The sequence below is a fragment of the Natator depressus genome, chromosome 13 (genome assembly GCF_965152275.1).
Source record: "Natator depressus isolate rNatDep1 chromosome 13, rNatDep2.hap1, whole genome shotgun sequence".
In the NCBI taxonomy this organism is placed as follows: Eukaryota; Metazoa; Chordata; order Testudines; family Cheloniidae; genus Natator; species Natator depressus.
This window is the reverse complement of record NC_134246.1, coordinates 32,184,892-32,207,911: the sequence shown is the minus strand read 5'-3', so window position 1 is coordinate 32,207,911 and position 23,020 is coordinate 32,184,892. Positions and strand designations below refer to the sequence as shown.

The 23,020-nt window shown below is 59.8% G+C and overlaps 3 protein-coding genes and 1 long non-coding RNA gene across 9 annotated transcripts; 1 reads left to right on the top strand and 3 right to left on the bottom strand.

The window, feature by feature from the left end:
* Positions 1 to 1,035: 1,035 nt before the first annotated feature.
* LOC141997891 (uncharacterized) lies at positions 1,036 to 7,154 on the top strand. Of its 6 annotated transcripts, none has more exons than XM_074970459.1 (5): positions 1,036 to 1,129; positions 2,760 to 2,930; positions 4,402 to 4,458; positions 4,708 to 4,777; positions 5,094 to 7,154. In XM_074970459.1, exons 3-5 carry the CDS (start codon positions 4,423 to 4,425, stop codon positions 6,107 to 6,109), a joined length of 1,122 nt encoding a protein of 373 aa, XP_074826560.1. In that variant the 5' UTR covers positions 1,036 to 1,129; positions 2,760 to 2,930; positions 4,402 to 4,422; the 3' UTR covers positions 6,110 to 7,154. The 6 variants fall into 6 exon arrangements, with proteins under 6 accessions (XP_074826560.1, XP_074826561.1, XP_074826562.1 ...); XM_074970460.1 differs by having other exon boundaries at positions 1,080 to 1,135; XM_074970461.1 differs by lacking the exons at positions 1,036 to 1,129; positions 2,760 to 2,930 and adding an exon at positions 3,165 to 3,203.
* A 2,152-nt stretch (positions 7,155 to 9,306) lies between these two features.
* LOC141997889 (uncharacterized) lies at positions 9,307 to 11,989 on the bottom strand. Its single transcript, XM_074970446.1, has one exon. It carries the CDS (start codon positions 11,888 to 11,890, stop codon positions 9,587 to 9,589), a length of 2,304 nt encoding a protein of 767 aa, XP_074826547.1. The 5' UTR covers positions 11,891 to 11,989; the 3' UTR covers positions 9,307 to 9,586.
* Positions 11,925 to 15,983, bottom strand: LOC141997680 (uncharacterized). The gene is made up of 5 exons (XM_074970114.1): positions 15,854 to 15,983; positions 14,467 to 14,542; positions 14,065 to 14,157; positions 12,049 to 13,368; positions 11,925 to 11,941 (listed from the first exon to the last, which is right to left on the bottom strand). Exons 1-5 carry the CDS (start codon positions 15,890 to 15,892, stop codon positions 11,925 to 11,927), a joined length of 1,545 nt encoding a protein of 514 aa, XP_074826215.1. The 5' UTR covers positions 15,893 to 15,983.
* An 827-nt stretch (positions 15,984 to 16,810) lies between these two features.
* Positions 16,811 to 21,969, bottom strand: LOC141997893 (uncharacterized). Its single transcript, XR_012641771.1, has 5 exons — positions 21,852 to 21,969; positions 21,318 to 21,418; positions 19,360 to 19,563; positions 18,268 to 18,508; positions 16,811 to 17,823 (listed from the first exon to the last, which is right to left on the bottom strand). It is a non-coding gene; the product is annotated as an uncharacterized LOC141997893 (long non-coding RNA).
* Between the last annotated feature and the right edge of the window lie 1,051 nt (positions 21,970 to 23,020).

The window sequence follows — 23,020 nt, the reverse complement described above, 5'->3', positions numbered from 1 at the left end:
TGCATCCACTGGACGTGTGCTCAGCTGATTCATAGATAGATACTAAGGTCAGAAGGGACCATTATGATCATCTAGTCTGACCTCCTGCACAACGCAGGCCACAGAATCTCACCCACCCACTCCTGCGAAAAACCTCTCACCTATGTCTGAGCTATTGAAGTCCTCAAACTGTGGTTTAAAGACTTCAAGGAGCAGAGAATCCTCCAGCAAGTGACCTGTGCCCCATGCTACAGAGGAAGGCGAAAAAGCAGGGCCTCTTCCAATCTGCCCTGGAGGAAAATTCCTTCCCGACCCCAGATATGGCAATCAGCTAAACCCTGAGCATATGGGCAAGATTCACCAGCCAGATACTACAGAAAATTCTTTCCTGGGTAACTGATACCCTCCAATGCTAGCTTTCCATGCCAAACCACTCAGAAAGAGCCCAGAGCCCAGATTTGGGGTGTGCATTATTGTTCGTGTACAGGGTGTGCATTATTGCTAGTGTATTTCGGTGTCCCCCGCACGCCCAGGTCAGGGTATCACAGCCCTGTCCAGCCCCAGGGCTCGGGGGGGAGGGGGCAGAGGGCAGGAGCCACGCTGGGGACCTCGCTGCCCTGAGCAGGGGTGGGGGGGCTGCTGCACAGTTATCCCACAACAGGGGCCCCTGAACAGATACTGCTTCTCTGCACCTGGTTCAAACGCTGCCTGTGTAGGCGCTGAGCACCTCAGGACTACATCTCCCAGCATGCACCGCGCCCAAGAGGACTCTCCCGGCATGCATCACTCCCGGTAGAGACGCATCTCCCGGCATGCCCGACCTCAAGTGGGCGGTGCATCTCCGAGCACGCCTTGTGCCCCAGCGGGATCTCCCAGCATGCATCATGCTCAGTAAGAGATGCATCTCCCAGCATTCCCTGCGCCCAGGGGAATCCCCCATCGTGCCCTGTCACAGGTTCTGGATGCGTGTCCCAGCAGGCTGCTCGGCTGCTGTCCTGGCCATGCTGCTCAGAACTACATCTCCCAGCATGCCCTGCTCCCAGGGCGGCGGGGGCTGCAGCCCTTGCAGGGGAGAGGGCGGGTGGCCGCCTTGCAGCGAGGCGGGGCACAGGGAGAGGCAGCCTGGCCAAGCCCCAGCCCCAAACACCAGGTCACTGTAAGGTCACGTGGGGGGGTGGGTTTGCTGTCAGGGGCTGAGCCGGCCGGCTGTGCCTGTCTGCGGCGGGTTGTCAGGCGTCCCCCACAGACCTGCTCTGTGCTTGTGCCGAGAGGCGGGATCGCAGGACTCTGGGAGCTGGGGCTGGCAGTGAAACTCTGCCGGAGTGGGCAGTGCAGAGGGCGGGGCTCCCGCCCCATTGGATTTCACAGGAGACCAGGCCTCTGACCCCCCCAGAACCCTGTGAGAGCCCTAGGGCTGACATTGCACTGAGACCAGCCACCACCGCAAACCCCTTTGACCCTATCCATCCCCCTACATCCTCCCTCTGCCGATAAATCCACCGCCCTACACCCCTTGTGCTGCCTAACCCCATACGCTGCTCTAGCTATATACTGTCAGTAAATATTCACCCTTTTAGGCCTTTTCTTTATGTATATTTGATTCATTTATATATTAACTATTCTTTAGAATCTCTGGGATATTAACAAAGAGTATGTGTGAATTGTAAGGCCCAGAACACTGGTTCTTGATCGATAAGTAACCTTGATCAATAAGAACATAAGAATGGCCATCCTCGGTCAGACCAAAGGTCCATCTAACACAGTATCCTGTCTTCCGACAGTAGCCAATGCCAGGTGCTTCAGAGGGAATGTGGAGCACAAGATCTGGTCCAAGATGCAAACCATCCCTGCCTATCCTGGCTGATAGCTATTGATGGACCTATCCTCCCTGAATGTATCTATTTCTTTTTTGAACCCTGTTATAGTCTTGGCCTTCACAACGTCCGCTGACAAAGAGTTCCACAGGTTGACTGTGTGTTGTGTGAAGAAATACTTCCTTCTGTTTGTTTTAAACCTGCTGCCTATTAATTTCATTGGGTGACCCCTAGTTCGTGTGTTATGAGAAGGAGTAAATAACACTTCCTTATTCACTTTCTCCACACCAGTCATGATTTTATAGACCTCTATCATATTCCCCACTTAGTTGTCTCTTTTTGAAGCTGAAAAGTTCCCAGTCTTCTTAATCTCCCGTCATACGGAAGCCATTCCATACCCCTAATAATTTTTGTTGCCCTTTTCTGAACCTTTTCCAATTCCAATATATCTTTTTTTGAGATGGGGTGACCACATCTGCACACGGTATTCAAGATGTGGGCGTACCATGGATTTCTATAGAGGCAATATGATATTTTCTGTCTTGTTATCGATCCCTTTCCTAATGCTTCCCAACACTCTGTTAACTTTGCCTGCCGCTGCACATTGAGTAGGTTCCTATTCGGGAATTCTGTGTGTTAGACTATAGCTAACAATCTGTGGCTTCCCTGTGTCTATAAAACTCCAGTTAGTTTGAGGAACCATCCCCTTCACATAGATATCAATCCTGCTTACATAAGTGTATATAAACCTGGGAAACTGATAAGGGAGGCTTGTTCCAGCAGATGTTTTCTATTAGGGAATCAACAGGGAAGACTGATTAGGGGGGAAGAGCGAGCCAGTGAACGTTATTATCTTGAAGAATTATTAGTCCTCTCGACTGTAAATAATCCTGCCTTCACCCATAAACCAGGTAAACTGAGCATGTATAGCTGCTATGACATCAGAATATATGTATCTTTTGGCAGAGGGTCTTTTTGACACTGGTCTTGGAACTGAGCTGGGGAATGAAACCAGGCATCCCTCCAAGTGCAGCAAAGGAGCCCCAGCCCCAGCCGCTCTGGATCTGTCGTCACAGGGTGCTGAGCTAGCCCGTGGCTCTGCGCAGTCCTGTACAGTACTAATCTCTGGTGGAACCTGTGAGTAAATAATTCCAACTCCTCACTGTCATTCGACAAGCGGGAGTCGGCATTAACTCAGACACGCAGCACCCCGGGTCTGGAAACCTGGCCCCAGACCCTGCTCATAACCAGCTGGGGAGTCTGATCATAAGAGGGGGTGGGGGGCTGCAAAGCCTGACAAAACTGCTTTCGTTCAGCACCAGCAATTACTGAGCTGGATCATCTGCCCCTCCCGGAGCTGTGGGGGGAGGGGCTGTGCAGCACCTGGTGTCATGGGGGGCCCGGATCTCGGTCAGTGTCTGCAGCAACCAGCAGAATGGGGGCGAGATGTCAGCCGCGGGGTTCAGGCAGCAGCCCCCCACACGCCCCAGCCCCCCAGGGATAGGGCCCCCAAATAGAGCCAGATTGCGACACAGCCGAGGCAGACCCCTCTCTGGGGGGCTGGTCGGGGGGCCGGTAACATCCCCAGGCCCCCTCACTCTTCGGGGCTGCCCTGGGCAGGGCCCGGCCGGGAGCAGGCGCCGCCAGAGGGGGCTGGCTCCGGAGCGCAGGCGGCGGCGCTCGCTGCCCTACGTCCCGCTCCGCCCAGCGCGCACCGGGCCGGCTGCGCCCGGGGCCCCGCGGGGCGAGCGCAGGGGACGCGGTGCCAGCCCGGGGCCCCGGTAACTGGGGGAGCCGCGGGGGGCGGCGCCTGGGATCGAGCAGGGGATCGGGGCCGGGCTTCCTGCACTAGGCGGGGGGGGCGGCTGCAGCCTCTGCGGGAGATTCTCCCTGCTGTCATAGAGGGGCTGGACACTGCCCTCTGTCCCCCGCCCCCCAGCAGAGGGGCCTCCCCGGATCCCCGCCCGGGCACAGCCTCCCTGCCCCCGAGGGGGCCTGGCTCTCCCCCAGGACAGGGATAGTGCCATGGGAGATGTCTGTCTCCTTCCCCCCCAGCGGGACCCCGCGCCCCAGGCTGCCCTGATTTCCTGGGTGGAAGAGCCCCGGGTCGGATCGTGGCTCCCCAGGGCTGAGAGGATGGGCAGATGCCTCTGGGTTAACTGGCAACAGTGTAGTGCCCAAGTGCCATGAGACGATAAACCCCTGAACGGACAGCCAGGGGTAGCGGTGGGCTTGGAGTCTCCAAATGCAGCCTGGCTGCCTTCCTGGAGGCTCCGTGCAGGTGTGTGGGATGTACCCCTCATGCACTGCCCGGGGGCTCCGACCCCGTTCCAGAAGCTGAAGGAAAAAGTGAGATTGTTATGAAATACTCTCGGATGAAACCAAAGCAACCTCTGGTTGAGTGTGAGGCCGGACGGGGACATGGGACCAGCTCGTCTAGCCTGGCATGTGGAGCGGAAAGTGGGGAGGTTTGAACTGGCCTTAACTCCCTGGGTTTCGTTTCCCGGCCTGGGGCAGTTCCCGGGGGCTCGGCTGCCTGCGTCCCTGCGGCCCTGGATGCTGCTCCCCTGGAGATTCCCCAGGCTCTGACGCTGTTATTTCTCGACAGGCCTCTCCCAGCCTCGGTAGCATGACCTGCCTTCGTGACGCATCGGGGAGCAGCACGGTGAGTCCCTTCTCTTGGTGAAGGCGTGACTGGGGAGGGGGCCCTATCTCAGGTGGTCAACGGCTACCCCAGGGGCTCCCTCACTGGGAAGAGCTGGGGGCTGCAGTGCAATATGGTGACTGAGCCTTTTGCCAGACACGCAGAATCTAGAACCGTTGTGTCCAGAGAGAACGGGGCTTGGAGATGGGGCCGGGGCCGTGAGAATCCAGCTTAAACCCTGACCTCTCCCATCTCCTTCCCCTGTCCCAGGCTGCCCTCAACTCCCAGATGGATCCCCAGGGCTGTGAGGAAGGGGAGATGCCACGTGGTGCCAGCCCAGGTGAGGAAGGGCTTAACCCAGCTCTGGCGCGGAATGGCCCCAAAGCTGCTGCAAAGCTCCCAGCATGACTCATCTGTATTCACCTGGCCTGTGATATGGCCCCACTAGCGCTGGGGGAACCCCCACCCCGTGTTCTCTCTAGGGCTCAGCCAGGATATGCAGCAGAACTGGACACTCTGCCCTCCCCATGGGTGGGTTTGGGGGTCAGACCCTGGTTCCCAGCCCTACAAACAGAGGTTTATTAGTGACACGCACTCCCACCCGCAGGGTCCCTTTGCCCCGGTGCAGGGAGCTACTCACATCTGTGTCTCAGCAGATGACCGGGCGAGCGAGGAGGGGGCTGCCCAGCTGGATGGGGCACCCAGAGGAGCCCAGCTGGATGTTTGCCAGCGCTCAGAGCGGGTCAGGAGCCTGCGCCGGTCGGGAAGGAGAAGCGGCTCTAGGCAGCAGCCAGAGACCCCCGCCGAGCCAGTCCCCCAGCCCCGAGGAGCTCAGCAGCGCTACGTGTGCGCCGAATGTGGCCGCGGCTTCGCCGTGAGCGCCCGCCTGGTGAAGCACGAGCGGACTCACACCGGGGAGCGCCCCTTTGCCTGCGCTGAGTGCGGCAAGCGCTTCACCCAGAATGCCAACCTGGTGCAGCACCGTCGCACCCACACCGGGGAGCGCCCCTTCCACTGCGGTGACTGTGACCGGCGCTTCGGCACCAAAGCCGACCTGGCCCGGCACCGCCAGTCCCACACCGGGGAGCGCCCCTTCCGCTGCGCCGAGTGCGGCCGGGGCTTCAGCCAGAGCTCCAACCTGCTGCGCCACCAGCGCTCCCACACCGGCGAGCGCCCCTTCGCCTGCCAGGACTGCGGGGCCGCCTTCGCCCGCAGCGCCCACCTGGCGGCCCACTGCCGCACCCACACCGGCGAGCGCCCCTTCTGCTGCGGGCAGTGTCGGGAGCGCTTTGCCCAGGCCACCGCGCTGATCCAGCACCGCCGGCTGCACACGGGCGAGCGCCCCTTCGAGTGCTCCGACTGCGGCAAGGGCTTCACCCGGGCCGCCACCCTGCAGCACCACCAGCGCCTGCACGCCGGCCAGCGCCCCTTCCCCTGCCGGGACTGCGGGGCCACCTTCGCTGCCCGGGCCACCCTCCGCCAGCACCGCCGCAGGCACTCCGGGGAGGCGCCCTTCCGCTGCGCCGAGTGCGGGCGCCGCTTCGCCGTCAGCTCCGCGCTGCTCCGGCACCAGCACGTCCACACCGGGGAGCGGCCCTTCACCTGCCACGAGTGCGGCACCGGCTTCAGCCAGAGCTCGGCGCTCGTCCGCCACCAGAGACTCCATGACTAGGGCCTGGCAGTCCCAGGCCCGGCAGCGACAAGCCAGGGCGCGACCCCTGGTGGGAGGGGGAGGCTCCGGGCCCTGGTGGGGGAAGGGTGCCACGGGGGGCCCTGTGCGAGTGGGTGAGGGGAAGGTGCTCTGCGGAGGTGGGTTAATCCAGCTGGAATAAACGAGCCCACAGGGTCTGTGCCGTTAACGGGACCCCGTCGCTGCCCAGTGCTAAGCAGTTCCACTCGGTTCGGGGTTCCAGTCCAGAGACCCCGCCTTGCTGAGCCCATAGGGGGCTGATGTCCCAGCAAACATCTCCTTAGCCTTCGATTAAAGCTACCGAAAAGAGCGCTAACCAGTTGTAGCCTTTGAAACGTAAAGTATTCAGTCTGGCTTTTAGTTCAGCAGCAGCCCATGCTCCTCTTTGCACTGGCAGGGGGGTTCTCCTAAAACTCTCTCCCATCTGGCAGTCTCTTAGCGAGCAACAGAGCTGGTGATCAGTGGCTTTCTGTGGGGCAAAGAGAATGGGCTGGAGCTGCCATTAGTTTGGCCCTTCCTCCCTGAGGACAGAGCATGGCAGACACACACAAGGAAAGACCAGCCCGGAGAGAAAACGCCGGTGAGTCTCGCTTGCAGCCTGTCTGCTGGAGCAAGCCAGGCCCAGCCCTGGCAAACCTGTCCCAGCGTTGGGCTGGCGAGGGCATTGCTATCCACGGCCAGTTCGGTCACAGGCTCAGCTGCGAGAGAGCCAGGCACTGAACAGAAGGCAAGAGAGAGAGCAAAGCGCTAAGGTGGGGAAGGATAAGGCTGCCCAAAGGAATGGTGTGACAGTGGGAGCCCACGGAAATGGGGTGATAGGAGGTGCCCAAGGGAATGCAGTGACAGCAGGAGCCCACAGAAATGGGGTGATAGGAGGTGCCCAAGGGAATGCAGTGACAGCGGGAGCCCATGGAAATGGGGTGACAGGAGGTGCCCAAGGGAATGCAGTGACAGCGGGAGCCCATGGAAATGGGGTGACAGGAGGTGCCCAAGGGAATGCGGTGACAGTGGGAGCCCACAGAAATGGGATGACAGGAAGTGCCCAAGGGAATGGGGTGACAGCGGGAGCCCACGGAAATGGGGTGACAGGAGGCATCTGAGGGAATGGGGTGACAGCAGGAACCCAGGATTCGCATCCCGGGTGGTGGTTGGGCTCGAGCCAGCACCAGCAGGGGCAGCTGTGTCCTCTGGCCTGGGCATGTCTCAGGAGCAGGGCAATGAAGGCCCAATGGGCTCAAGATGGGTCCTGGGGTCACAGGAGGCTGGGGGGCAGTTCTGATGCGGAAGCTTGCTCCTTTCACTCCACCAGTTCCCGGCCCTTTGGATCTCGCAGCCTTCTCTGTACGGCCCTGAGAGTGGCACAGCCCCCTCCTCTCGTTATCAGACCTAATTGCCAACCCCCCAGTTCTGGTCCATCGATTCCCGGCTCCAGTTCTAGGTCATGAGACGTGGGCTCCTGGTTTGGAGCTGGAGCCCTGTTTAATTTGGCCCAGTGCAGGCTGGCTGGCTCCCTTTTTGTAATGTCGGTTGTTACAGGGGATTAGTGACTATTTCCGAACCTTTACCCACATTTCCACAATTGTGCTCACAATTCAGGTGGGCCTGCGAGACCCCAGCTCCTCCCACAGGCTCTGCATGGAGTGAAGGCGTACCGGCGTGGGGGGGTATGTGGATCTGCTGTTGGGAGGGTCAGGCGGAGCATGTGGGAGGAACGGGGGGGCCTGCATGCTGGGGGCATGAGACTCAGGGGCCGGGGCTGAGCAAGCTGCTTTTGGGTTGCTGAAGTGCAGCTGAATGCTTAAATTTGCCCCAAACCTACCTCAGCCTTGTTAAAGGGATCAGGACCAACAGAAGTCAAAAAGCAATTGAATTGTCATGGAGTGGGGGGTCAGGTCCGATGCTATTCAGTATCTTCATCGATGCTCAGCTAAGGGGTGCCCCAGGCCCCCACACAGGCTTCAGGGGATTGTACATGCATGCCCATCGCCCCACCCCCCACCTTCCTCTCTGCTTGGGGAGGTCCCCTCCCTGCCTCCCAGAGGTGGCACTCACTCTGCCTCGTCCTAACCCTAGGGTCTATTTCCCCATTGGCTCCGTGCTCCCAGCTCTGGGGCCCCCAAAGAGACCCCAGAGAAATGGCCTTTTCCCAGACGGGCCCTCCCCCCGATGGGTTCAAGGCCACTGCCTCTCTGGGTAAGTTTTAACCAGTAACACCCCAGCCACGTTTGTTCTAATAACAGCAGGACGTGACCGGCACACCCGGTCCAGGGCCAGAGAGAATTTGGGAACGAGGAATTGTCTCACAGGCAGAGGTGCTGCTACCCTGCGGGGGACTGGGTGCAGGGTCCGGGCACATGCCCGGGAGGGAGCCCCCACAGCGAGCGGGCCCCGGGGGCCCCAACAGCCAAGGCCATTATGCTGTAGCAGGCGCTCTCCAATGGGCCCCAGAGCCCAGCATAAGCCAGAGGGCTAGAGAGGCTGCCAGGCGCTAGCTCAGGGTGTCTGATGCCCCCAGCTCCCAAATTCCACCCTACAGCTGCGAGGGCAGCGGGCAGCAGGGATAGCTCAGTGGTTTGAGCATGGGCCTGCTAAACCCAGGGTTGCGAGTTCAATCCTTGAGGGGGCCATTTAGGAATCTGGGGCAAAAATTGGGGCTTGGTCCTGCTTTGAGCAGGGGGTTGGACTAGATGACCTCCTGAGGTCCCTTCCAACCCTGGGATTCTGTGATTCTATTTAACTGAGCACCTGGCTGGGGCAGCAGCAGCATCATGCCATTCCTATGGGGAACCCAACCCTGGGCCTCCCACGGGAGGAAAGACACTCACCACTCCACGCACTGCCCCTCCCATGTGCTGCCCCAGCCTGGGTGTAGCCCCCGGACCAGAGTGGCAGGGCCTGCTGGAAGCTGGGGCTCCCAAAGGTGGACCTGATGCCCCATGGGAATCCCAGCCTTGGGTGAGCGGCTGCATTCCATCAGGGGTGATGGGCTGCCCGTGACAGCATTGTCCCCCCCGCGGGAATGGCTGCATGGGCACACTGGCCTCCCCGCTGGAGAGGCTCACGCAGGATATGTGGGTCAGGCTGTCCTGCTCTCAGCCCAGGGCCACAGCCCTTGCCCTGCGTCTGCCCCCAAACAGCTGCAGAGAGGAGACACGCGTTTACAAGGGAGCATTTCCACCTCTTCAAAACCATTTATTGACCAAAAACGTTACAGAACATGGCACAGAAAGTTCTCCCCTCTGTTCCCACCAACCACTCCCATAAGGACCCAGCCTCACCCAGCGCTCCCTCTCGCACCGCGTGCCTGCCAGCTCAGCCGGTAGTGCTCCCATGCCGTGGGCTCTGACGGCACGCTCCATGGGCTGCTTGTACCATGGCTCCGGGGCAGCGTCCCATTGGCTCCAGGGCCATGCAGGGCCCGTGCAGGGCTGCTGTGGCTCCCAGGCCCGGGGACCGGGTCTATCTCGTGTGGATGCGGCGGTGTTTGCAGAGGTAGGACCGAAGGCTGAAGCGCTTGCCGCACAGCGCACACTCGTGGGGTTTGCCGGCTGCGGCGGCATGGATGCGGCGGTGCTTGCAGAGGTATGAGCGCTGGCTGAAGCACTTGCCACACTGGGGGCACTGGTGGGGCTTCCCCGCCCCATGGATCCGGCGGTGCTTCACCAGGTACGAGCTGCGGCCGAAGCACTTTCGGCATTCGGGACATTGGAAAGGATTATCCTGCACCAAGGCTGTGGGGGATGGGGGGGTCTCGGCCAGGCCTCCTCCTCGCTCAGCAATGACACATTGAGCCTCTCCAGCCTGGAGACACTGCAGTGCAGCCAGTGCCAGGCTCTGGGCCACGGGACTCTCTGCTCCGTGGCAGGGCTCCCCATGGACCGTCTGCACTGCACTCAGTGCTGGGCTCTGCTCGGTGCCGTGGCAGGGCTGCCCGTGGACTGTCTGCACTGCACTCAGTGCCGGGCTCTGCTCGGTGCCGTGGCAGGGCTGCCCGTGGACCGTCTGCACTGCACTCAGTGCCGGGTTCTGCTCGGTGCCGTGGCAGGGCTGCCCGTGGACCGTCTGCACTGCACTCAGTGCCGGGTTCTGCTCGGTGCCGTGGCAGGGCTGCCCGTGGACCGTCTGCACTGCACTCAGTGCCGGGTTCTGCTCGGTGCCGTGGCAGGGCTGCCCGTGGACTGTCTGCACTGCACTCAGTGCCAGGCTCTGCTCGGTGCCGTGGCAGGGCTGCCCGTGGACTGTCTGCACTGCACTCAGTGCCGGGCTCTGCTCGGTGCCGTGGCAGGGCTGCCCGTGGACTGTCTGCACTGCACTCAGTACCGGGTTCTGCTCGGTGCTGTGGCAGGGCTGCCCGTGGACTGTCTGCACTGCACTCAGTGCCAGGCTCTGCTCAGTGCCGTGGCAGGGCTCCCCATGGACTCCCTGCCGGGCAATCAGGCCTGAACTCCCCTCTGCTCCATGGCAGGACTCCCCGTGGACTCTCTGCAGCACAATCAGCTCCAGCCTCTGGGCCGTGGGTCCCTCAGTGCTGTAGCAGGGCTCTGCCTGAATTCTCTGCAGTGCAAACAAGGTTGGGCATTGTGCCACATTACCCTCTGCGCTGTCCCAGGGCTCCGCGTGGACCCTCTGCAAGGCAATCAGCGCCGGGTTCCCTTCTGGGCTGTGGCTGGGCTCCCCGTGGATGCCCTGCAATGCACTCAGGGCTGGGCTCCATTCTTGTCCATGGCAGGGCTCTCCGTGGACACCCGGCAGCGTAGTGAGCACAGGGCTCCAGCCTGCTCTGTGGCCTGGCTCTGCATGGACGCCCTGCAGTGTAGTGAGCATTGGGCTCCACCCTGCTCCGTGGCATGGCTCCGCATGGACACCCTGCAGTGTAGTGAGCATCGGGCTCCACCCCGGTCCATGGCCTGGCTCTGCGTGGACGCCCTGCAGCGTAGTGAGCACCGGGCTCCACCCTGCTCCGTGGCAGGGTTCCACGTGGACTCCCTGCAATGTAGTTAGCACTGGGCTCCACCTCGCTCCATGGCCTGGCTCTGCGTGGACGCCCTGCAGTGTAGTGAGCACCGGGCTCCACCCCGCTCCGGGGCAGGGCTCTCCATGGACTCCCTGCAGTGCAAACAAGGTTGGGCTCTGTGCCACATTGCCCTCCCCTCCATGGGCAGGCTCCACATGGCTTCTCTGCAGTGTAGTCATCATTGGGCTCCACCCCGCCCCGTGGCAGGGCTCTGCATGGACTCCCTGCAGCGTAGTCAGAGCCCAGGTCCTCTCTGCTCCATTGCCGGGCTCCATGTGGACTCCCAGCCCCTCACTCAGCCCTGGGCTCCGCCCCACTCCATGGCCAGGCTCTGCGTGGACTCCCAGCCCTTCACTCATCCCCGGGTTCCGCCCCACTCCATGGCCAAGCTCTGTGTGGACTCCCAGCCCCTCACTCAGCCCCGGGCTCCGCCCCACTCTGTGGCCAGGTTCCACGTGGACGCCCTGCAGTGTAGTGAGCACCGGGCTCCACCCTGCTCCGTGGCAGGGTTCTCCATGGACTCCCTGCAGTGCAAACAAGGTTGGGCTCTGTGCCACATTGCCCTCCCCTCCATGGGCAGGCTCCACATGGCTTCTCTGCAGCGTAGTCAGAGCCCAGGTCCTCTCTGCTCCATGGCCAGGCTCCGCATGGACTCCCAGCCCCTCACTCAGCCCCAGGCTCCGTACCACTCCATGGCTGGGCTCCACATGAACTCCCCGGCCCTCGCTCAGCCCTGCGCTCCGCCCCATGCTGTGGTCAGGCTCCGTCTGGACTCCCAGCCCTTCACTCAGCCCCGGGCTCTGCCCCACTCCGTGGCCAGGTTCCCCGTGGACTTCCCGGCCCTCACTCAGCCCCGGGCTCCGCCCCACTCCGTGGCCAGGCTCCGTGTGGACTCCCAGCCCCTCACTCAGCCCCGGGCTCCGCCCCACTCCGTGGCCAGGCTCCGTGTGGACTCCCAGCCCCTCACTCAGCCCCGGGCTCCGCCCCACTCCGTGGCCAGGCTCCGTGTGGACTCCCAGCCCCTCACTCAGCCCCAGGCTCTGCCCCACTCCGTGGCCAGGCTCCCCGTGGACTCCCTGCAGCGCACTCGGCACCGGGCTGCCCTCCATTCCATGGCTGGCTTCCGTGTGGACTCTCTGATGCTGCAGGAGCCGTGAGGCCCTGCTGAAGCCGCGGCCACACTGGGGGCAGTGGTGGGGACGCTCCCCCGTGTGCATGAGCTGGTGCCGGAGTAGGTCCGAGCGCCACAGGAAGCCCTTCCCACAGTCCCCACAGCTGTGGGGTTTGTCTCCAGTGTGGTTCCTCTGGTGGGAGCTCAGCTTGGAGCGGCGGCTGAAACTCTTTCCGCAGGTGGCACACGTGTGGGGCGGCCCCCCTGCAGCTGCGCTCTGGGGCACAGTGATGTCCCGCAGGGGGCTGCCCCCTTGCCTCCCCGGCAGGGGTTCACAGCGGCTGTTCTTACCCTGCCTCCTCCGTGGAGGGTTCCTCCTCACTGCCCGGTGCTGGCTTCCGCCAGCTCTGCCCTGCTCCGGGATCCAGGGAATGTTCTCTCCAGCACTTCTCTGGAACGGCCCCTCTGGCTCCAGCATCCCTGCTATGCCTGGCTCCAGCATCTCCTGCTTTACAGCCCTCACAGCACTTCTCAAGAAGGGCCTCTCCGACTCCGACATCCCTGCTATGCCTGGCTCCAGCATCTCCTGCTTTACAGCCTTCACAGCACTTCTCAAGAAGGGCCTCTCTGACTCCGACATCCCTGTTACGCCTGGCTCCGGCATCTCCTGCTTTGTAGCCCTCACAGCGCTTCTCAGGAACGGCCCCTCTGGCTCCAATGTCTCCTGCTTTACAGCCCTCACTGTGCTTCTCAAGAATGGCCTCTCTGGCTCCAGCACCCCTGCTACGCCTGGCTCCTGCACTTCCTGCTTTACAGTCCTCACTGTGCTTCTCAGGAAGCGCCCCTCCGGCTCCAGCATCCCTCCTACGCCTGGCTTCAGCATGTCCTGCTTTCCAGCCCTCACAGCGCTTCTCAGGAATGGTCCCTCCGGCTCCAGCATCCCTGCTATGCCTGGCTTCGGCATCTCCTGCTTTCCAGCCCTCACAGCGCTTCTCAGGAATGGTCCCTCCGGCTCTAGCATCCCTGCTATGCCTGGCTTCGGCATCTCCTGCTTTCCAGCCCTCACAGCGCTTCTCAGGAAGGGCCCCTGCGGCTCCAGCTTTACCGCTTCATCACCTGCTGGGAAACAGAGTGCAACCAGAGGTGAGTTCCAGCCTCAGCCGGGCAACCACCTGGGTGCAGCCAGGAGGGCCCACGCGATCATGTAATCTGACCTCCTGCGTAGCCCAGGCCCGAGACCTGCCCGGAATCAATCCCGATTTGAACCAGAGCAGCCCTTTAAGAGAACCATCCCATCTTGCCTGGAAAATTGTCAGTGATGGAGAATCCACCACCACTCCTGGTAAATGCTTTCAACGGTTAATTACTCACTGTCAAAAGGCACACCTTCTTTCCAGTCTGGACATGCCTAGCTTCAGCGTCCAGCCACTGGCTTGCGTTAGACCTTCGACTGCTAGAATCCCAAGGGATTCCCCCTCCCCTGATCCATCCCATGCGGCTCACACCCCACTAGGCAGGGCTCCCGCACCATCACCCCCTCCCCTGGGCACAGAGCCCATTATCAAATATTTTTTCCCCCTGTGTAGGTGCGTATAGACTGTGGTCAAGTCATCCCTGAATCTTCTCTTTGCTAAGCTACAGAGATCGAGCTCCAGGGATCTATCGCTGTAAGGCAGATTTTCTATCCTTTCCTCAGTCTCGTGGCTCTTCTCCGACCCCTCTCCAACTCATCAACCTCCTTCCTCAACTGTGGGCCCCAGAACTGGACCCAGCAGCAGTTACCCCAGTGCCAAGTACGGAGGGCTCACTCACCACTGGGATCGCTGAAGGGCTGAAGCTCCAGCACCCACACATTCTCCCCTTCCACCCAGGACGCCGGGTCCGGCAGGGGGACAGAGCATCCTTCTGGAGGAAGCAAAGAGATGAGGTCAGGGAGACCTCCTGGAGAGCCCTGGAAACGGGAGGGTGGCACCACCCTGTGTCTGGGGGAGTCCCAGGGTGACTGTCATTGCCTGGAGGCTCCCGCTGCACCACGGGAAGCCCTCGGGAGGCCAATTCCAATAGCCCCTCATTGAGGGGGCTGCGCTGGGTGCCCCCTACTGACCCCTGCTGAGCATCCCAAGGGATTCCCCCTCCCCTGATCCATCCCATGCAGCTCACACCCCACTAGGCAGGACTCCCGTACCATCACCCCCTCCCCTGGGGCAGACTCACCTGCAGCTCGCTGAGAGTCTCTTCCCCGAGCGGGCTCTGCCGCAGCCATGAGTGAACCGGGACGTGGCTCTGCAGCCTGCCAGGGTGAGAAGGGCAGTCAGTGGGGGAGTGCGGGCGGGGCGGGGGGTGTGTGCTTCTCCCCATTCCCTGCCCCTGGATCTGGTATCTGTGTCACTGGGGAAACATTTGGTCACTCTCCAGCCAACAGACATGGCAGGGGAAAGAACTGGAGCAGCCAGCGCCCCCAGCGACAGAGCCCGAGGTGCCCCCCAACGGGGCCCTGAGAAACCCACCAGCCAGGCCCCAGCCCTGGAAACACAGCCCCCCGCCTCCAGCCAGCCCCAGAGAGACTCCTGCAGCCAGCCCCCCCCAACATTCTGATATTCCAGCACCCACCCAACCCTAACACCACCCCACACACTCAGCAACCCCCCACCCCTCACCCAGACTGCCCAGCCCCTCTGCCCCAAAAACCCAGCCTCCTCCCAGGCTGTGCCCAGCCTCGCACCTGCCCCAAACATCCAGCTATCCACACCCTGCACCCAGCCCCCCCACTGAACCCAGCCCCCCCATGCTGCACCCGGCCTGCCGAGCCCCCCCACTACACCTAGCCCCCAGTCCCCCCACACTGCACCCAGCCTGCCCTGCCCAGCCCCCCCACTACACCTAGCCCCCAGATACCGAGACCCCCCCCGCTGCACCCAGCCTGCCCATCCCCCCATTCTGCACCCAGTCCCCCCCACCGCTGCACCCAATCTACCCTGCTCAGCCCCCCCCCACGCTTTACCCAGCCTGCGCAGCCCCCCGAATGGCTCCCAGGTCCCCGGCCCAGCCCCCCACGCTGCGCCCAGCCCCCGCTGCTCCGCCGCCGGGTGCAATTACCGGGTGAGCGGGAGGCTCCGCGGCGGGCCCGGGCTCAGCGACCCCCGGGCAGCCCCAGCACCGTCCGGGGCGGGGTCCACCTGGAGCTTCACCCCCCGGCCCCACGGGACCCTCCCGCCGCCAGCCCCGGGGACTCCGCCCTGTGCCCCATAGCCGGCCCCACGGGACCCTCCCCCGGGGCGGGCCCAGAGCTGGTCCGGCCCCGGGGCCTGCAGGGGAGCCCGGCCCCTGCCCGTAAATGCAGCCCCCGCCCTGCTATGCCCATTTCCCCACAGCCCCCCCCACCCCCAGCATCCCATTCACCTCGGCCCTCCTGCCCCCCCTTCGCCCCGGCCCTCCTGCACCCCCACGTCCCCCCCGCATCCCTCCACCTGCCCCCCCTTTGCCCCGGCCCTCCTGCACCCCCACGTCCCCCCCGCATCCCTCCACCTGCCCCCCATTCGCCCTGACCCTCCTGCACCCCCACCTCCCTCCATTCCCCACAGCGCCAAGGAGCAGCCCTGACCTGTCCAACACTCAGCCTGGCAGACCAGCGGCCGCCCATGCCAGGCACTGCACAGACACAGACCAGATGGTCCCTGCTGCCCCAGGAGTCACTCTGGATTCACTCCTAAAGCTCTGGAGTCTCCCCCAACAGCCTATTATTACTCAGATCCCCCAGGGATTCGCAGAGGCCCTGCACTGAAAAGGAAGGAAATCATGCTCCTAGGACACCGAATGGAAGGCAGCTAGGTGAGGCGCATGCCTCGGAGTGAAACAGGAGCAGAGAGCTGGACATGGAATTCACAGGCCCGCACCCTGTTGGGAACAGAATCCAGACCCCTGCCTTGCACATATGGGAACGCTGCAGCCCATGTAGGAGGAGACTAAGGGCCCCCTCCCCCCCGTGCTAGGCACTGTACAAGCGCAGGACAAAACACCCATCCCTGGTGGATCCAGCCAGGCTGATGGGGGAGCACAAGGAGACGATGTGACGATGGGCAGCCACCTCGGCGCACCAGCCGCCGAACCCTTGTTGAGTTTATTGTAGGCTATTTCGGCCAATTTCCTAGAACTAGTGGACTAAAGATGCCAGCAGGCTGCATGTATGAAAGGCAGGTGATCAATCCACACCCCTCCCTGTCTCTTCCCCACCCTTTTCCCATTTGACTTGGAGTTCCTCTTTTTTCTATACTTGAATACAGGGCTGGGAATATTGTCATGGGAATCCAAGTATAGTGTCAATAGCTAGAGGCCAGATTCGTAAAGGTATTTAGGCACCGAAGGCACCTGAGGATTTTTAAATCCCTTTACAGATCTGGTCTGAGGTCTCTCCTTTTTTCTGGCATAGAGGTTTTTTTTGTCCTTGGCTTGTTCTATGTGTTGACACCTGGAATGGGTTTGGTTTGGTACAAGAAAAAGACGGGAAAAGTTTAACAGATGATAAAAATGTTTATTGAAGGCCTCACAGCAAAGGAGAGCTTGAAGGAGAGGTTTGATGGCAAATCCACAGGACACAAGATTGGCAGGGACCTCTGGGGCATGAAGTCCAGGCCCTGCTGTCACAGAAACCACATCCCCTACTCCCCGTCAGAAACCCCGTGTGGATGATCCAATTTCACATGATGAAAGTGCAGCTTAAATCTGTTCCTTCTTGAGGTGGGGCAGGGCTACGCCTCACAGCTACCCCAACAGCAATGGCTGTTTGGGGGTGATGTTGTATGACATTTCGGTACTAGCAAAGCGGTTCAAGTGGCAAAAGCACTCTTTGCTGGTATCGCTCATTTCACACCCTGAGCCAATATAAGTTATACCAGCAAAAACATTTTCACACTGGAATAGCTGGGGTTTTTTGTTCGTATAGCCACGGTTAAGGGGTGACTTGATCCCGGTCTATAAATACCTACAGAGGAACCAGGAATGTGACAGCAGACGGCTCTTCAGTCTAGCAGACAAACATCTAACAAGAGCCAGTGGCTGGAAGTTGAGGCCAGACAAACGCAGAGTGCTGCACATCTTCAATGGAGAGGGTAATTAACCATTGCAACAACCTCCCAGGGCTTGTGGCGGATTCTCCATCCCTGGCAATTTTAAAATCAAGATATGATGTTTTTCTAAAAGAGCTGCTCGAGTTCAAATAGGAATTGATTCAGGGATGTTCTCTGGCCTGGGTTCTACAGGAGGTCAGACAAGATGATCACAGGGCCTTAAAATCTACGAATGAATTAACACTCCCAAGTGTAGACCTGGTTTTAAGCAAAACCAAAATGAGGCGGATTTGAACCCAAGTCAGAGCATCCACACCACCCATTGCACCGTGAAACCCCAGCGGTAGTGATGCTGGCAGGACAGTCTGTGACGGTTGCGTGGCCGGAAGTGAAGCGAGCCAGACGAGATCCTTCAGGAATGGAAATCCAGGAAAAGAGCGTCCGCCACTCCCACAAGTGACAAGGAATCGGAAGGGCTGGAGGGCCTTTGAAGAGCCAACAGGCAAGGCTAGCAAACCAAACAAGAGATTCTCTCAGGAGCAGGAAGCCTGCAAGGAACTTGGCAGGGCTTGAGGGAAGATAAAGACGTGGCAGAGAAGGTACGGGCACGTCTACACTATGGAAACTAAACAGCGCAGCCCCATAGGGTAGACGCAGCCTTTACCTACAGGAGTTTTTCTGCAGTGTAGGAACATTCCCTCCCTGAACACCACTAGCCACCTTCCACTGGCATAGCTGTGTCTGCACTGGGGGGCTGTCAGCAAAGGGAAGTTGGGGTGTTTTTTCACACCCCTGACCGACCAAGCTATGCCAGTGTATCATTTCAGTTAGAGCAGACCTAACTAACAAGACCCAGCCCTTACCATCCATCAATCCCAAAGAACGGTGCAGCATTATCCCCATTTTACAGATAGGGAAACTCAGGCCCAGAGAAGAATGTGACGGGACTTACCCACAGCTGGGAATAGAGCCTAAGGGCCAGCCTGTGCGCTGGCCACCAGGCCACACCAATTTCCCTGCATCACCCTGCGCCCCAGAGGATGTCGGGAAGATACAGCTGAGGTGCTGTCAGGTTCGCGGGGCGTCAGAAGAGCAGCAGGGGTGCAACCACAAGTCCTGCTGGAACTGGAGCCTTCAGCAGCCTCGTTAGCTACCTTCACATCCCTCCACAGAACTCTCCTCGGCTGTGAGCCCTACAAAAAACCAGACAGGCCCCTGGTGAGCTGAGCCTAGTGCACATCCTGCTGACCTCCTTGTCCTCCCACATCGCTCAGTATCCATCTCTTGGCCTGTGCCTTGCACTTGGACTGTGAGCTTCTGCGGGCAGGAGCAGTGCTGTCATTCTCTGTGCAGCACCTACCATGACTGGGGTCCTTCCGCGCTACAGTAATACACAGAAGGGGCTCAGCTACTGGGAACTGGCTGTCGTGTGGCCCCCCCGACCACCAGAACATATTGCCCCTGTCCCAGGTACACGAAGGAGAAGAGTCATCCCATTAGCATTATGTAGTGCCACCAGTAAATTGTGTCAGTAGCTTAAATGACATCCCGCCCCTGCACACAGCCTAGCGAAGGGACCCAGGAAGGCAGATGTTGCTGCATTTCGCAGAGACACAAACCCCAACTTCTGCCCTTCCCAGCACTGGCATGGCTCATGGTAGGGCAGCAGCAAGTTGTGCCAGCAAATGGTGTCAGCAGCAGAAACGGAGAACGGCTGCTGAATGTCTGACTTTAGAGAAAAACTGAATCATCCACAACAGAGGAGGAGGGCTTTGAATATTCTGGGCCATTGGGAGCTGAAGGGAGCCCTGCACTTTAATCCCTGGTACTATTCATCAGTAGATCTCAAAGCACTTCAGAGCATGATTCCCATTTAATGAATGGGGAAACTGAGGCACAAAAAGGGGAAAATTAGTTGCCCAAGCAAACCCAAGCAGGAGGGGCAGAGCCAGGAAGACAACCCAGGTCTCAACAGTCCCAGTCCATTGCTCTATCCATTCGGCCACACTGCTCTGAAGAGAATCCCCCCGAGATAAATGCACACCTAGAGTTCACCCATCCATGGAACTCCTCCTCCAGCTGCAGCAATCTGAACGTCAGCGGCTGTGAGGATGTGCTTGACAGCAGATTGGACAAAGATTCTTTAAAGTCTACCGTCTCGACCAGTTAGTATGCTACAGAAGATAGAGACCAGCATAAGAGAGTTCTCTGTATCTACTCCAATGCAGCCATCGTTACGATGTTCTAACTAAAAAGTGTGAAAAAGGAAGGAAACGATACTTTTGTTTAGCAGCAGAAATAAACACTAGGTAAGAAAAGCAAGGGGGTTTTTGCAAAGCATTTTATTCCTTAGAAGCATTTACTAAATGGTGTCATAACTAAGCAGCGAAAACCATATATACAAATCCTCATAAAAAACTTGGGCATTGACCTAATGCTTTATGTTGGCATTTCAGTGTCCTGGAAGGAATAAAATTGTTCTCCGTAGATTCAGCACATGGCAAAAAAACATATAAGGTAAGTGGTTTATTTTGTCACCTTTGTAAAAGTTTCTTTTTTGAACCATTATAACATAATAATTCTATGGCCTGCGCTCTACGTTTTTATAAAGTACTTTATTAACACAGAGGTGGTACCTAGCCCGTCCTAAGACTAATTCACACAGAACAAAATGTCACTTAATGTCAGCTAAAGGTCTCTGTCCCCATTTTATACAATCACTAAGAAACTGGAAAACTACAAAGTCAGTGAAGGACATCTTCAACCTCCCATTTCTTACTCCCAAAAGAGGATGACACTGGATTTTCCACAATAGTCTAACGACCCTTCCATTTTAAACTGTCTAAGATCTTTAAAAACAAGGTATTTTCCACCAAACACCCCATTTCCCATGTTGTGTTAGCCCAACAGATATTAAGGCCAAAGGGCCATTCTGACCCTGCACAGCACAGGCCGGAGAATCACCCACTGATTCCTTCACCATGTCCAGACTAGAGCAGATCCCTTAGAAAGGCAGCCATCTTGATGCAAACGCTTCATGTGCTGGAGAATGCACCGCAGCCCTTGGTAAATTGTTGCAATGGTTACTCACCCTCAGTGAAAATTTCCACCTTCTGTCTCATCTGAATTTTTCCAGCTTCAGCATCTTGCCACTGGATCCTCTCTGACTTCCCCTGCTGGGTTGAAAAGCCCTCTACTCAGGCTTTCGACCCCAGGTTGGTACTTAGAGATCATGATCGCACACCCACTTCACTTTCTCATGGACAAATGAAAGCGATGAAGCTCTCATGTTTTCAACCTCTATCTGGTGTTTTCCTCGAATTCCCAGTTCCTGGAGTCATGTGATTATTGGCTAAGATACTGAGTCTGCTTTTTGGTAAACCAGATGGATCTAGCTCTTTATGTTGGTCACTCAAGGGCATTTTCTCCAGCCCTCAAACTCTGCAGGTCTCTTCCCTGCATCCTCTCCAATGTATCACTCCCCTGCTAGAACGTGTACACCAGAACTAGGCACAGGTTTCCAGTGTCAGCCTCCCAGTGCCACCCCCAGAGGTGAAATCCCCTCCCAGCTCACTACAGCCGTGTATGTTCCACATCCAAGGATTGCATGACCCCTCGTGCCATGGCACTGCACTGGTAGCTTGTGTCCAGCTGCTTGTCCGCTGTGCCCCCTAGATCCTTTCCCATCACTGCTGCCCAGTAGACAGCCCCCAGAGCCACCCCGGCACTGAGGCAAAGGGACGCTCCGGGATGGTGTGCGGGGGTCACTTAGCAATCACTGTTTATGGGGCTGGGAACCAGGGGCTGACCCCCCCAAACTTTTCCCAAGGGGAGAGCAGCTGTGACCACCTCCTACCTGGCCCCAGAGAGGGCCAGGCATGGGGGCTCCACAGGGTGCCACTTCACAGGCCCCGTACTGCTCATGGCAGCACCAGGGCCATTCCACATGGCAGCACCCCTGCGCCAACCAACCGCGTCAGGGCAGGTTAACCCCTTCCTCACCTGGACAGTCGCCACATGGCATCTCCCCTTCCTCACAGCTCTGTGACCACCTCCCCGCGCTCTCTCCGGAAAGTCAGGGCCACCTGGGACGGGGTGGGGGCCTGTTTGAGGGAAGGAGACAGGCCAGGTCACGCCTAAGACCCTTCCATGCCCGTACCAGGGCCTCGGGGAAAGCCAGACCTTGCAGGGGGTGGGGGGCTGTGCGCTATGTCTGGGATTTGGGGCATCCCGGCGCTTGGGGGGACAGGGCAGAGGGCGGTGCTCAGATCACTATCCCAGCCAGAACAGCACATGGGGCGGAGGCTGCTCGGGGTGCAGGGGCCAGGAGCATTCTGGGAGGGGGACCCCATGGAAAGCCCTGGGGCCAAGGGGGGGCTGTTACCAGCCACATCTCTGAGCCCCTCCCCAGTGGCAGAGGGGGAGTGGGTGGCTCTAGCAGGGGGCTGAGCCCTGCCAGGGGTTGGGCTGTCAGGGGGGGTCTGGTCCGGGCAGCCCCCGACTGCTGGGGCTCTGTCGTGCAGCGCCGGGACCCACCCTCGTCCTTGCCCTTCCCCAGGCACAGGGGCCCCGGCCCCGGCCCCGATCCCCTGCCCGATCCCGGGTGCCGCCCCCCGCGGCTCCCCCAGTTACCGGGGCCCCTGGGCTGGCGCCGCATTCCCGGCGCTCGCCCCGCGGGGCCCCGGGCGCAGCCGGCTCGGTGCGCGCTGGGCGGAGCGGGACGTGGGGCAGCGAGCGCCGCCGCCTGCGCTCCGAAGCCAGCCCCCTCTGGCGGCGCCTGCTCCTGGTTGGGCCCTGCCCAGGGCTGCCCCGCAGGGGCCCCCGAAGAGTGAGGCTGCTGGGGGCTGTTACTGCCCCCTGCCCCAAAGACCCGTTGGGGTTGGCCCTGCTTTGAGCAGGGGGTTGGACTAGATGACCTCCTGAGGTCCCTTCCAACCCTGAGATTCTATGATTCTATTACACTGGTGTCAATCGGGAGTAATCCCATTGGATCCATCTGCCGGAGCTGTGAATTGCTCTGCTGGCTGGAAGAACAGCTTATTATAGTCATTTCACACATGGGGAAACTGAGGCACGAGGCGATCTGAAGTGACTCCCCCAAGGTCATACAGGATGTCTGTGGCAGGGACAGGATGTTATACCCCAGAGTCCTGAGTGTCCCCCCTCCATCCTAGCTCTGACCAGCAGCAAGCCAGCTCCTGCTCTAGCCACTAGCCCTCACTCCCCTCCAGAGCCAGGGACAGAAGCCCGGGGTCCTGATGGGTGGCCAGCAATCCTGGCTGGACTGGGCGAGGCTCTCCCCACACTCTCCAAAGCAACCAGGAATGGGCCCTTTGCAGCATCCCAGCTCAGGGCTGTGTCACTTCCCTGCAGCCTCCCGCAGGGTGCTGGGGAGCTTGCCCCATCCCAGGAGCCACACATGGAGCCTGTAGTGTGGGGCCATGCCTGGGTGGCAGGGGGCTCCCCCCCGAGCCTCGGGTAGCAGCTGTGCAGCCAGAGAGCAGCTGGGGCAGGGGCGGCGGAGCCACAGTGCAGGGTAGGACAGGACAGCCCATGATGGGGCATCACGGGGGAGGTGGGGCAGGCTGGGTGCTGGTGGGATGGGCTTGATTTCCCAAGAGACATCTGGGAAGCATCAACTCCTGCTCCAGCTCCGAGGGGTTGGAGGCAGCAGAATTTCCCAAGGGGGCGACTGCTCTTACCCA